Source organism: Mobula hypostoma, chromosome 13 (assembly GCF_963921235.1).
Source record: "Mobula hypostoma chromosome 13, sMobHyp1.1, whole genome shotgun sequence".
Taxonomy (NCBI): domain Eukaryota; kingdom Metazoa; phylum Chordata; class Chondrichthyes; order Myliobatiformes; family Myliobatidae; genus Mobula; species Mobula hypostoma.
Window position 1 is genome coordinate 60791446 of NC_086109.1, and position 14961 is coordinate 60806406.

A 14961-nucleotide genomic window follows, 5' to 3' on the forward strand; every position below is an offset into this window, starting at 1 on the left:
AGAGTCCTGCTGAAGGGTCTTGGCCTGAAACGTCAACTGTACTCTTTTCCAAAGATGCTGCCTGGTCTTCTGAGTTCCTCCAGCATTGCGTGTGGGTTGCTTGGATTTCCAGCATCTGCAGGTTTTCTCTTGTGAGCAGAAGACTTGCGTATGTTGGGGTATGGAGAAATAAAAGAGCAGGCTTTGAAAAACTAGCTAAGAGTGAGTAACCTCACCCTTTTACGGCAATTTTTGGTTTACCATGATAGAACCAATTCATTTAACCTCTTCAGCCTGTCAGATGATTACATTTGTTACATTAATGGCTCGAAGATCCATTTTGCTGAATTGGAAAGGGATTAATCCTCCCACGACATTTCATTGGTTCTCTCAAACTATATTGTGTTTAAATTTAGAAAAAATTAGAAGTGTCATTTATGATCCTTCTATTAAATTCGAAAAGACTTGGAGGCCATTTATTCAACACTTCTATATGATGTAATCTGACCTTTTCCAAACCTATTCTGTTACTTTCAAATATATGGAGAGGAGCAGAGTTAATGACACTAATGGTTCTATTGATGTAACATAACAGCCCATGTCTTTTTCTTTTCTTTAGTTTAGTTGATTAGTATTGTTTAATTTAGTTTTTTTTGGGGGGGGTATTTTGTTTTTTTTCTTTTCTTTTTCTATGTACTTCTGCATTTTTCTTCTTATATTCTATTCGTATTTTGTAAGATTTTGGGAGGTTAACATCCATATGTTAACTGAGTTTATATTTTTATATGCTAATTATTAACAAGGTAATCCCAATAGCTTCGTATTAATATTATGTTATGTTTAACATTTTGATATCAATAAAAAGATTGGAAAAGAAAGAAAAGAAAGAGTGAGTAAATGATGACACTGAGCTGAAAACTCCACAACTGGGGAAGAACAAGCAGCTGAGGCCACAAACCTCCCTATGAATAGTGGCCGACAGAATAGGCAGTGACAATCAGCAATGTGAGACACAAATACCCAGCCAAGATGTAGGAGGACTGATGATAGCAGGAACAGTGCTACTGGAAAATGGCACATAGAGACTCCAGAATGGACAGAGCATACAAGTCTTTCAAATATGCTTTGCTACAAATAGTATTCTATTAGCACAAGATCATATGGGAAATGCATCGGCACGGATCCCTGCTATAACAGAAGGGAAGAAAGATATTCTATTGGAGGAACCATCTGAGACCAATTACATCTCCAATAATCTGGTAGCCCTAGAAAAGACACGACGGGGGCAGTACTGAAATTGGAGGATTATTTTAATTCAGCCAATTCAAATAACAGGAAATTACACGTTTGGGCTGAGGAGTCAGGGCAGGAGAATTGACAGTCAGTATATTGTCGCAGAAAAAGGGTTCACCCAGGCAGCAAAACATTTGACCTGACTTGAAAAGTCACAGCCCAATGGAAATGACAGTGAAAATTACTTCAGAATTTCATCCATCGTTAAGCACAAAGAGGATGGCAGGCAGCTGATGGTTAGAATACTACAGTTAAAGCTCCATTTCCAGAGCAACATCAGTGCTGTGTTTTGTAAATCCTTCTTGAAAATGCAATGACAGCTATCCACCACATCTGCTCTGTCAAGGGTGCAAACTGTTACACAACACATTTCAAAGGAAGCTGATTCAAAGGCAGCAGAATCAGAATAATGCGGCATCTGCCCCATCACCGGGATAGGCAGGAAGCAGCAAGATTTCGAGGTCAAGATGTGGACAAATGACTTTTGCTTTGTATTTGAACAGTTTGTCTTCTTTTGCACACTGGTTGCTTGTCATTGTGTGTGTGTGTGTGTGTGTGTGTGTGTGTGTGTGTGTGTGTGTGTGTAGTTTTGCCCATTGATTCTATTGTATTTCTTCGTTGTGCTGTGAATGCTGCAAGAAAATAGATATCAGGGTTGTATATGGTGACATATATATACTTTGATAATAAATTTACTTTGACCTTTGGAATAACTTATTTGGAGAAGTGGGGAAAGATACAGCATCAGATTCTTCTATTGTGAAAACTACCATAAAAATCCATTTACATCCCTTGATCAACAAGCACAGCTAATCAATGGTTGTAGATTCCAGCAGCCAATGATTAAAATAGGTAAAAGTTATTGCTGAGTTTGGATCTATATCGCTTGGAATTTAGAAGAATGAAAGATGACCTTATAGAAGCATGCAAGATTCTGAAAGGGCTTGACTGGGTAGATATTGAGCTATTTTCATGAGTATGAGGGTCACAAACAAGTGGACAGAGATGCAAACTTAGCAGGCGGTCACATGAAACAGTGAATATCTGGAATTCTCTGCTGGGAGTAGTGGAGGACAGATCATTAAATGGATTTAAGGTGGAGATTGAGAAAAATTTGAAAGATCAGGGGAGTGAGGGTCATGGGGATCTGGCTAGTGTGGATCAGCTATGATCAGATTGAAATACAGGGAAGGCCAGAGGAGCCTGGCAGTTTACTCCTGCTCTTGTTTTCTTCTGTTGTGCATCATGATGGAACAACTGAGAAGTTTATTTACTCAAAGAGTGGTCAATCATTGGAATTCTCTACCCTGAGGGACTGCAGTAGCTCAATTACTGACATTGGGGTGGAGGATCAATCAATATTGTATAGAATGGTGAAGCAGTTGGCCTACTCGTTTCTGTTTCTCATCTCCCTATAATAAAGTGGAATCGGAAAATCAGCAGGTCAAGCAGTTTCTGTGGATCTGAATGGAGTTCCACTAATCCATCAGTGTTACATGTTTCAGATCAAAGACCCTTTATCAGAAAAGGAAGGAGAAAATAATCAGTTTTAAGTTCCAGAGAGAATGGTGAAGGCTACACGAGATAATCCCCTCTATTCTATCCAAACCTCCCCCTATACAACACACAATTAACTTGCTTCCTCTTTCCAGTTCTGATGAAGGGTCTTTGACCCAAATGTTTCTCAGTTCACAGATGCCCGAGCGTTACAAGCACTATTTTTTTTTATTGTACATTTCTAGCAGTTTTTTTAAATTTCACCAAATTAACTGAAAGATTAACTGGACAGATGAGTTTAGTGAGCATTATCCTGCACCAGCAACAAGACCATTCAGATGCAGATAACGAGAACATACACAGGGTTGATCTGACGACTGGTGGCTAATCACATACCCATCACAACTACAGAGATACCAGTGGGAGATACTCCTCTTCAACACGTACCTGAGCAAGTACCCAAAGGTTTGACAAATGCAACTAAGAGTCCAAATGTGGATTCCAAACCAACTCACGACAGAAGGAATTTTGGGGGCCTGATGAGGGGACACAAAACTGTCACCCCCATTTTCTGAGAGTTTGAGTCCAAGAAGAACTACATTCAAAAGAGACTGAACCAGTCAAGGTAAAAACTACTGTTGTCAGTGTTGAAAAAGGTTAAAGGACAGTGCGCACAAGTTATTGAGTGTACAAAACAACTCCCTCAGTGACAACCCTACAGTGTTGCAAACAGCCACTGCCAGTATTTTAAGGAGCCAATATCAACTTTTGTGTGAAAAGTGTTATAACTTTCTCGTCTTCATCAATGCTCTTTCTAAATGGATTAAACATGGATCGTGCCTGGCAGCAGAGGGCATATGGAAGGACTTGAAGTTGATTTCCACAGCTTAAGACAAGATTCCATTCAGGTCACATCTGTTTGAATGCTTTCTGCGGGGGAACAGTGCAAAGTATACATTAATTCCCCAAACCATCCACCCTCCAAAAGCGTGGCTGGAAGGTCAAACATTCTCAACTTTTCCCAAGGTTGTTTCGCATCTAGCCATGAATCATTGTTGAGCTAATTTCCTGCTTGAGTATAATGCAGGGCCACTCTCCATCACAGGATTCATCCCACAGGATATATTGCAGACTTTGTATGTACTGGAGTCTACACCAGCCTGGCATAGAGGTGAGGCTGCAGGGACAAATGGAGTCTACACCAGCCTGGCACAGAGACAAACGGAGTCTACACCAGCCTAGCACAGAGGTGTGGGTGCAGGGACAAATGGCGTCTACACCAGCCTGGCACAGAGACAGATGAAGTCTACACCAGCCTGGCACAGAGGTGTGGGTGGAGGGACAAATGGCGTCTACACCAGCCTGGCACAGAGACAAATGGAGTCTACACCAGCCTGGCACAGAGGTGTGGGTGGAGGGACAAAAGGTGATACAAAAGCACAATTGTGATTCACACCATAGCATTTCTGGATGAGGAAAAGTGAAATAGTTCAAGAAAAGGAGAATAAGAGTGAAGATCGAAGATGAAGTACAACAAACAGGCTTAAGTGGAGTATCGGTGAGACAGATTAAGGTTGCAGTACATGGGAGAAATGCGCAGTGATGAATGCGTTCCAGAAGATGATACAGTATCTATACTGACAAAGGATTATGTTTGACTCCAAAGAGAGGAGGCGAGGTTGATTTTTTACACATTCTCCAGATGAGGAGGCAGTTACAGCCTGAAAGCTGATCACTTGAGAAAGCCAGACAATGGACTGAACCTGTCTTTGCTATGAATACCCAAACCATTCTTTGAAAGAAAAGCAGTGTATTCTATTTGTAATTAAATCTGTGAATGAGTCATGTGTGTATGTGTGTGAGAGACAGATGCGATGACATAATTGTACATGTGACTTTAGCATGCACACCCGTTATTGCTCTTCAATAAAGTGTTAACACATGTGCTGAAGCTCCTGGATTATTTAATGCATCTACTCACCACTGTGTAACACTTTCACAGACAGGCTCCCAATACACCACAAAAACAATCCGAAACAACCAATTCTCGTAAATGATCAAAATAACCTGCAACTCTGAATCAGAACCTACTGCCTGAAACCCAGTTGTGTCAAATCTAAAAGCAAGTCTGTATTACTCAGCAACTCCAAGCACAGTCAATGGTAAACTCAACTGTGAGGTTTATAAATTACATGGCATTGTGTCTGTATTCAGTCTATACATTCTGAGTGACATATCCTTCTGAATTCCTTACATAATAAACCTCCACTACAGGGAAAGGTGGCCAGTCATCCTGAGCTAAAGGGAAATCTCCTCAGCAGCAGACAGCAACCTTCAAGTTGTCCTCAAGCTATCCATTGAACTATTAGATTTAAACTTCACACAGAAAGACACAGCCTGGGTTACTTCTCTTTTGCAGCAGGATGTATTCATAGGAATGAGAGACGGCCATTCTGCTCACATTCCCATTCGACTATTCAAATAGAACAAGAACGATCTACACCTTATTTCTGTTTACTCCTCGTCTCCAGCAGTCTTGCCCAATGAAATTCAGATAGCCTCAGCCTTAGAAAGTTCCACTGGCACACAAATTATGCAGCTGCTTGAGGTAAAGGATTCCAGTTTTCTGCCACCCCTTGTAAAAAGCATTCCTCGTTTAATTTCTGAAAGCACAAGCTGTGACCATAAGGCTGATGTCCCATGTTATGGATTCAGAGAACAAATACCTTCTCCGATTACAAACGTTATACTCCCTTATTACTAGATTCTTGCTGTAAACTCTATGTATTGAATATCTCACATACATCTTGCTGGAAATGAAAAATTGCTGTGTTCGTTGCACGTGAATTAAGTTCTTGCTGTACCTTCTGCCCATGTATTGAGACGGCTATACATTCTAGCTGTGAATTGGGTTGCTATTTTAACACTCTGCTTGTGATATGGATTCCTTCTGTAGGGTCTGCTGTGAATTGGTGGCTATTGTACACTCTAGTTGTGATTGTGTACCTATTACCCTCTCTGCCTGAATTAGTTCCTGGGTACCTTTACACACCCCACTCTGTGAACTGACTTGTACCTTGTATCCTTCCTGTAAACAAGCTACCTGATGTACACCCACCTTTGAAATTGATAACTTGTGCTGTATGTCCATTTGTATCACTTCTTTGGTGGACATCAATGGGCTCATTAATCCAGCAGGAAAACAACTGGCTCACAACTATCAAAATTCTGTTGGAATTTAGGATGAAAATTGCTCCCCATAATTCCTACATCACTTGCACAATTCCATCCCAGTGATTTCATCAACATATCTTGGTCTGATTGTAACAACCATCACTATAATCCAGTGATACTGATACTTCACTTAGTAACACAGCTCCATTGAAACATAGCCAAACATAATCATCAATTCCAAAAATCCAGATTAATCTGAAATTAATAAAGCAGTATGGTGTAATGCCAAAATTCTACTAAATCAGAATCACTGTGGAATAATAAAACTCCTCAGGTCTTCATTTTCCAGAATTTCTAATACGAATTGTTTTAATGGAAACATCAGTCCGTCAGAATTCAGCGCATGGTTAAAAATTTCTAAATGTGATTAGAGAAAAGCACAAACTTAGTAAAACACACTAAACTGATTGAAGCAGATTATTCAAAACAAATAACTAAGATTTAACTAAACTATGAAAGCAACTCTGGGGTGAAGATGGGCAGCTCCCAGAGGCAGGGCCAGAGGAAGTCTTTGCTGGGCAGAGCACGGAGAGAAAATCTGGGCATGTTTGCACATACTGATAAATCGACAGCACTATGATCATGATTTCACTTAAATAATTTCTCATGTCTCAAGTAGCATCTTGTAGTTCTGAGGCTTTCATCTTCATCCAAGCTAGTTTATAAATGGAGTGTAAACTCCAAGCTAAATATCTCTTAAAAACAAACATCACAAGAAACTGCAGATATAGCTTCAATGAAGGTGCCATTGATATCAATGAAGCCGCGGTGTCACCTGTTTACAGCCACCCAGAAGAGGGGTACTGGAGTCGAGGCACTCCATCGAATGCAGTGTGGCGCGGCAACCAAGCAGGGGCGTCCCCCCACCTCCCCCCGCTGAGTTTGCTCAGGATAAAAAAGCTGTATTGTGTTTAACTGCAGATAGCTGCATCAGTTCAAGACCCTGAGTCCATGAATATTTCATAAATGCTTGCTATCTTATGTGCTTTGTGTGCGTTGTTCTGTGAATGACTGTTGGTACTGCATTTTGTATCTTGGCCCCAGAGTAACATTGGTTTGTTTGGCTGTATTCAATGGTGTTCATGTATGATTGAATGACAATTAAACTTTAACTTTCAAAAAAAATGCAATAACAAGTTCTCATAAGATCAGTAATTCATTTTTTTTTTAATACACAAATCATTTTATATTTCAAGGAGCTTTTACTCACCCACAGTATCACAGGGCTCATCTTTATGCACACAGAAGTTAGTCCTGCAAACAAATGGGAAGAGGGGATCACTTTCTGAAGATAATTCTTCATGTGTCCCTGACACAACTACAAAGCTAGGCAGCATTAAGCAATGCTGCAAAATTATGCCCATTAAATGATAAATTCAAACCAAATTTTTAAAAAAAAACACGCTTTTCACTCAGATGCCTTTTGGAACAGTATATGTTGAGTGTTACAGGTGAGAAGAGTGAAGATATGTATGCGGATGAGAGGAGGAGGTAACTTATTAATATGGTGCATGACTGGGAGAGAATGTTGGTGGCAATAGGGGATAATAAAGGGAGGTATGGGTGGGCGTTAGTGAGCTTTGCTGATGAGGAGCAGGAGAAATGTCAAAGGGCATGGGTCATTTCTTGTGGAGTCACGAGTTTGTGGGATATTGGATGGGTGCAGTAGACGGTTGCTCACGGGCTGTACAATGAGAGATCAGTTCACTGTTGTTGTGTGCTGGGGCAGCAGGCTGAGGGTAGTAGACACCAACAGAATCAACAAACTCATTCGTAAGGCCAGTGATGTTGTGGGGATGGAACTGGACTCTCTGACGGAGGTGTCTGAAAAGAGGATGCTGTCCAAGTTGCCTGCCATCTTGGACAATGTCTCCCATCCACTACATAATGTACTGGTTGGGCACAGGAGTACATTCAGCCAGAGACTCATTCCACCGAGATGCAACACAGAGCATCATAGGAAGTCATTCCTGCGTGTGGCCATCAAACTTTACAACTCCTCCCTTGGAGGGTCAGACACCTTGAGCCAATAGGCGGGTCCTGGACTTATTTCCTGGCATAATTTACATATTACTATCTAATTATTTATGGTGCAACTGTAATGAAAACAAATTTCCCCCGGGATCAATAAAGTATGACTATGACAATGACATCAGCTTCAGTCCTGAGAGCTGCTCTAGAAGCAAAGGACTGAAATATACAATAGACACAACACACAGGCAAGGAGATGATAAACAATTCTTAAATTATGATTTGTGGTTAACATTAAATCAATATCAGGGTCAGAGATGACACACAGTGGCAGGTGGACCACAGGGAGAGTCAGCACTGACCACGTGTGGTATGACTATCACCAGGTTGAGGGATGAATCTCAAAATTGGCAAAGGCTTTCGCTCCCCGTCTCCAGGAGACTGATCAGCTGACTGTGCAACCACATCTCACCAGGGCTGGATGAGCTAGCCATTTGATCTTCCCTCTCCCTTGTTTCATGGTTCTGATGCATACCTCAATGAAAATGGCCTTCAAGAAGGGAACTAAGAGTGAAGAGGAACTAATCCAAAGTTCTGAGATATTTTGAAAAGAAATTGTCCCTCTGACCTCTCATCTGCATCAGGCAGGATCAGATGAACTTTTCTTACTGCCAATACTGGTGTTTTTAAGCAATGTTTCCTTCCTTTAACATTGGGAACCAAAACTGCAGGAGAACCTTCAGCTCCCCACAATACAGGACAGCTTTCTACTACACTCAAATTCAGCTCATAAACACCTCTCAGTATCCTAATCTTTTAATTCCTACTGAGCTCTCATATAAATATGGTGAACATGGAATTAATTTATGGATAGCTTTCTCCCCACTTCTCTCTAGGAAATTTTATATTGAATACAGAAAGCGTATACTCTGATATTTAATTTTCAAGATCCACTAATTAACTTCAATGAATCCAGATCAAAATAACATGAAAGGATGGAAACACTCAGTAGGCCCGTCCACATCAAACTTCACTAGCCATCTGTCAGCTCACTCTTTACTGTATACCACTAATAATCTGGTCAGCTTCCTTTGAGTCTGTAACCTATCCCTCGTATGCAAACCTGGTTGCCAGGAACAGGAAATATATCAGCAATACGCCTTCAATAAAATCTGTCCCTATTACTTACTGCATTCTAGTTATTTTGTTCCAAATTCTCTGACATAATTTGATACATTCCTGACCCTCTAGTTCCACTGAAACCTCACGCTAGATGTGGTCAAGAGTTACAGACCATAAGCCAAATCTCTTGCTGGAACCTTATTTCTACAGATGCTACCTGACCTGATGGGGTTTTCTTCCCAACGTCTTCTGTTTCTGTTTAAAATCAAGGTGTTTCTTAACTGGAAGCTGGTGCAGACCATTGAGTTGGTGGTGACTAAACTGGGTGCAAGGTGGGGAAGTGGAACAGCAGAACTGGGACACAGGCAAGGGGAGTGCGGGGATCAGCAGGTCTAGATCGGATTTCAGTATAGGCAGTGTTAGGCAATGCTACAGAGAAGGAACTCACACCCTGACAACTTGGATATGTGGTCCAATGCTCATCGCAAAGTTACCTATCACAAACAGATTCAGAGAGTTATTCAGCACAAAAACAAGTGCTTTGGCCCAACTGGGTGAGAATGATTGAGGTTGAGAAACAAAGTACCCTAAATCTGAAATAAATTAAGATGACGCTGGTGATACCCAGTAGGTCAGGCAGTATCTAGTGTGAGAAACAACGCTCACAGTTCAGGTCAAAGACTTGCATATAAAAAAATTCAGAACCAAAAAAGCTAAAATCTTAAATCTTGTTTTAGGTTGCAGGGAAACAAAAGGAAGGACTGTGGATACAGGAGAGATTGGGCCATACAGAAATGAATGAAACTCATTTAGGTGGAAGTCTTAGTCAGCATGGACCAGATGGCTGAAGGGCACATTTTGAAGCCTTTTGACTACGATTGAGCAGGTGCAAACTAATATAACTCGTCATCTGAAAGACTTCTTTTATAGGTCAACACTACTTTCGGAGACTGCAGTTAAGGAAGGCAGAGGTTGGATGGTAAAGTCAGAAGTCAGCTCTGGGTGTCTGACTTGTTACAGTCTATTTAGACTTTTTCTTAATGATTAGTTTCCTCTGAGCAACTAGTTCACCAATTGCCTAACTTCTGAGGACTACAGATTTGGAGTCTTTGGGTGCCATATTGTCAAGAAGTTGCCAAGATCTCTTGCAAAGAAATCAGATCCATTTGTTATGAAAAAAAACTCCATCGTCTACTCCTGCGTATTGATATGTGGCAAAGCCATTTAACATCAACAACTTAAAGCTTGCTGGATCTAAGCACTATTACAGAACTTTTTTTTTAAAATAGCAATGCATTACTGAAACTACAGTAATTCCTGATTCACAACTGCTGGATTATGTGGCGAGAGGACCCTAATAATTTCCTAGAGAAAGACAGGGCATAAACTGCCACAATATTGGCCGAAGAGAATAACCATAAACAAAAGCAAAAGGGTAACAGAACAAACCAAGTTTTGATTCTGCTGCAATTCAGCCAGAGAAGCAGGTCTGCAGTCAAGCGCTGGCAGTCAGCACTGGGATTACATTGGCAAGGAGCAGGTTGGCTTCCAGTCAGGTCAACTGCCAGATCCGTGGCAGTCTGCCTTCCAAGTGGAGTTGGTCCCCAGGGGAGAGTTCTATGACGCACAGTCATCAGCAGCACTATTACAAGTTACCTTTATTCAGAGAAAACTTAAGTACACAAAAGATCCCACCAAGGCAGCCTTGGCTTATGTTCAGAGTGCACTTGGGGCTGCTCAAATTCTCCAAAAAATAAAATTTTATCTGCACAAGCAGCATTTACTGTAGAGCCACCTCAGTTCAATTATCACATGGTACTAGCTGCAGCAAACTGTCTACAAGTTCAATATCCACGAGTGTGCTTTACAAGCACATCCCCAGGTCACTGCTGAATAGGCTGCTAAACTTCTGAAAGACTACTGCATAAAGTTTTTTAAAATGTGAATGCAATGAATGTCAAAGCACTTATCTTTCTAAAATGCTCAGTATTACATCATGCAGGAATGCAGATTTATACATTACATTAAAAATCTCACAGGTGCTTTATTTTAACTGCCTTGGAAGCCTTGTCACCGCTTTGGCTCTTTCCCAGGACAATATCAGACCCTTTTGGTTCAGATTTATTATTTTAACTGTTTTCACATAACTGAAATATTCTTTGCTAAGACTGGATTATTTTTTAAAGCAGATTTTGTTATGTGGAAGTTCCTGACCAAAGGTGGGCAAACTGCCGTCACCCATACCCTGTAATTTCGGGTCCCAACTACAATACACAGCATACTGACATGAAATAGCGCAATGCGGATATAGACGATGAGTGCTGTGAATCTTAACTCTATCTGTATATTTTGCTTCCACAACCTTTACCACCCTCATGGAACAACTCTCGTTTTGAAATTTGTGAAGTTTGCTATAGGTTTTTTACTAAGTTCCAGATAGAGTCACAGAGCAATGCAGCACAGAAATGTGTTTGGCCCCTATCCTGCTGAATCTTTCCTATCCATACACTTGTCCAAACATCTTAAGATCTCCGGACCTTGCCGATCTACGACTGATGTCTGTCCAAACGTTATCCCTTGTATTAATGAAATGAGGCAGGAAAATAAAATTCAGAACAGGGAAAACTTGGAGTAAATTCCATTTGAGCAGACCTTGCCTTCATTTTAAAAAAGATCTTTGCCAATAATGTGAAGAGGTTTCTTCAAACGCATAACTTTCCCCGGCAGAGAGGAGAGCAGCGTTTTCAACATTCCAGTGTGAACAAACTGGATCTTGATCCAAAACCTTCATGAGAGCACACACATCCCTTCCCGCAGCCAATGAAGGATTGCTGTCACTGTTTTAACATGGGAGACACAGTTTATCGGTGCCCAGTAATACAATAAATCCATGGTTAACCTACATTATTGGTATTTAGTCAAGTTACAAGGTGAAATTCCTAATCATCTTCTTCACATAGATCTGTGAAACCCTTTGGGTTAAATCAAAGGAAAAATGAAACTTCGATTACCATATCAAAAACAAAGCACATCTGCTGACACAACACACTCCCACATCTACATACTGTGAAACTTCCAGAGTCAGACTTCAATCAACAAACTTCTGGTTCAGAGGAAAAGCCATCCATTCCAACTCTCTACGAGAAAGTTTCAATTTACCTCAGCAGATAAACTATTTGATCTTAACAATATTTTTGTTCATAGGCTTTTTAGTGTGGGTTGGGGGTGGTTAAAACCTGGGTGAGCTAACTTTTATCTGTACTGTCCACAGATCCTCCAACAGTAATACTGACATATGAGGCAAACATTAAAACATCTAAAGTGAGCGTTCCAGAAACAACAGTGGGCTGGGAGATCTGGTGCACCCAGATCTGGATCTAGCATCTGAAGTAATTTATTTCACTGAAAATTGCTTCAGTAACTTCTCTCACCTAATCCAGTGAAGCTATGACCATCAGAAATCTCTTAGCATAATAAACTAATTTAAATTACCCATCTGACACACTGAGATTTTAAACTCATGTCTTGCGATTACTAGGGCAGCAAGTCAACCATGAAGCCATAAAGAGTCAGGAATGTATTTCAGGAAAATGATTAGGATGAAAATGTAGTGGTCTGATAAGGAAGTTTGCAGAATACATAAAAAGTGAGGGAAGTATAGTTGGTGAGAAAGTTTGTTCATGGATTCAGCAGGATATAGATTGTGGGCAGAGAAATGGCAAATGGAGTTTAATTCACATAAATATGAGGTGTACACTCATGGAGAGCAAATATAAGAGAAAGGTGTGGAGAAAATAGAAGGACCCTTAGGAGCACTGATGTACAGGGGATCTTGGAGTGCAGGTGCCTAAATATATCCTGCCTATCAGTCAAGAGTTGAGTACAAACATTGGGAAGTTACGTTGCAGCTGTTTTAAACTTTTGTCAGGCCAAGCTTAGAGTATCGTGTACAGTTCTGGCCACAACATTGCAGGAAGAATGTGAAAGTGTTGGGGAGACTTCAGTGCAGAAGACATTCACAAAGATGTTGCCTGGATTATAGAATGTTAGCTACAAGGCTGGGCAAACTTGGATTTTCCTCTCTGGAGCGTCAGAGACTAAGTGATCTTCTCAAAAATTATGAAAAATGTAGACAGGGTTGATGTCAGAGTACTTCTCCCAGGATAAAAAATATCAAATACAAGATGGTATGATGAGGGTGAGAAGGATAAAATTTTTAAGAAATTGATGTGAAAAGCTTCCTTTTAACACACAGAATGGTAGCTGCATGGAATGCACTGCCAGGAGAAATGGTGCACGCAGATGCAATAGTACTTAAGAAGAATTTAGATAGGCACATGAACAGGCAGGGAATTAGTGATACAGACTATGTGCAGTGAAACTGTCATTATGGTTGGCATATACGTCATGAGCAAAGGGCTCACGCTGGGCTGTACTGTTTTAGAATATAGAACATAGAATAACACAGCACAGTACAGGCCATTTGGCCCACAATGTTGTGCCGACCCTCAAACCCTGCCTCTCATATAAATTCCTCCTTAAATTCCACCTTAAATTCCTCCATATACCTGTCTAGTAGTCTGCTGAATTTCACTAGTGTATCTGCCTCCACCACTGACTCAGGCAGTGCATTCCACGCACCAACCACTCTGAGTAAAAAACCTTCCTCTAATATCCCCCTTGAACTTCCCACCCCTTACCTTAAAGCCATGTCCTCTTGTATTGAGCAGTACCGCCCTGGGAAAGAGGTGCTGGCTATCCAGTCTATTACTCTATCATGTCTCGTCTCATTCTCCTTCTCTCCAAAGAGTAAAGCCCTAGCTCCCTTAATCTCTGATCATAATGCATACCCTCTAAACCAGGCAGTATCCTGGTAAATCTTTTCTGTACCCTTTCCAATGCTTCCACATCCTTCCTATAGTGAGGCTACTAGAACTGGACACAGTACTCCAAGTGTGGCCTAACCCGAGTTTTATAGAGCTGCATCTTTACCACGCGACTCTTAAACTCCATCCCTCAATCTATGAAAGCTAACATCCCATAAGCTTTCTTAACTACCCTATCCACTTGTGAGGCAACTTTCAGGGATCTGTGGACATGTACCCCGAGATCCCTCTGCTCCTCCACACTACCAAGTATCCTGCCATTTACTTTGTACTCTGCCTTGGAGTTTGTCCTTCCAAAGAGTACCACCTCACACTTCTCCGGGTTGAACTCCATCTACCACTTCTCAGCCCACTTCTGCAACCTATCAATGCCTCTCTGCAATCTTCGACAATCCTCTACACTATCTACAACACCACCAACCTTTGTGTCGTCTGCAAACTTGCCAAGCCACCCTTCTACCCCCATATCCAGGCCGTTAATAAAAATCATGAAAAGTAGAGGTCCCAGAACAGATCCTTGTGGGACACCACGAGTCACAACTCTCCAATCCGAATGTACTCCCTCCACCACCACCCTCTGCCTTCTGCAGGCAAGCCAATTCTGAATTCACCTGGCCAAACTTCCCTGGATCCCATGCCTTCTGACTTTCTGAATAGGCCTATCGTGTGGAACCTTGTCAAATGCCTTACTAAAATGCATGTAGATCACATCCATTGCACTACCCTCATCTATATGCCTGGTCACTTCCTCAAAGAACTCTATCAGGCTTGTTAGATACGATCTGCCCTTCACAAAGCCATACTGACTGTCCCTGATCAGACCATGATTCTCTAAATGCCTATAGATCCTATCTCTAAGAATCTTTTCCAACAGCTTTCCCACCACAGACGTAAGGCTCACTGGTCTATAATTACCCGGACTATCCCTACTATCTTTTGTGAACAAGGGGACAACATTCACCTCCCTCCAATCCTCCGG

General features: G+C 41.2%; 1 protein-coding gene across 3 annotated transcripts in view; it reads right to left on the bottom strand.

The window, feature by feature from the left end:
• adamts17 (ADAM metallopeptidase with thrombospondin type 1 motif, 17) overlaps window positions 1-14961 on the bottom strand; it is a 435095-nt gene that overhangs the window by 353292 nt on the left and 66842 nt on the right. For all 3 annotated transcript variants that reach the window (XM_063065786.1, XM_063065788.1, XM_063065787.1), the window contains one exon: window positions 7214-7257. In XM_063065786.1, coding sequence (XP_062921856.1) covers window positions 7214-7257 — 44 coding nt within the window. The remainder of the gene's footprint in view (window positions 1-7213; window positions 7258-14961) is intronic.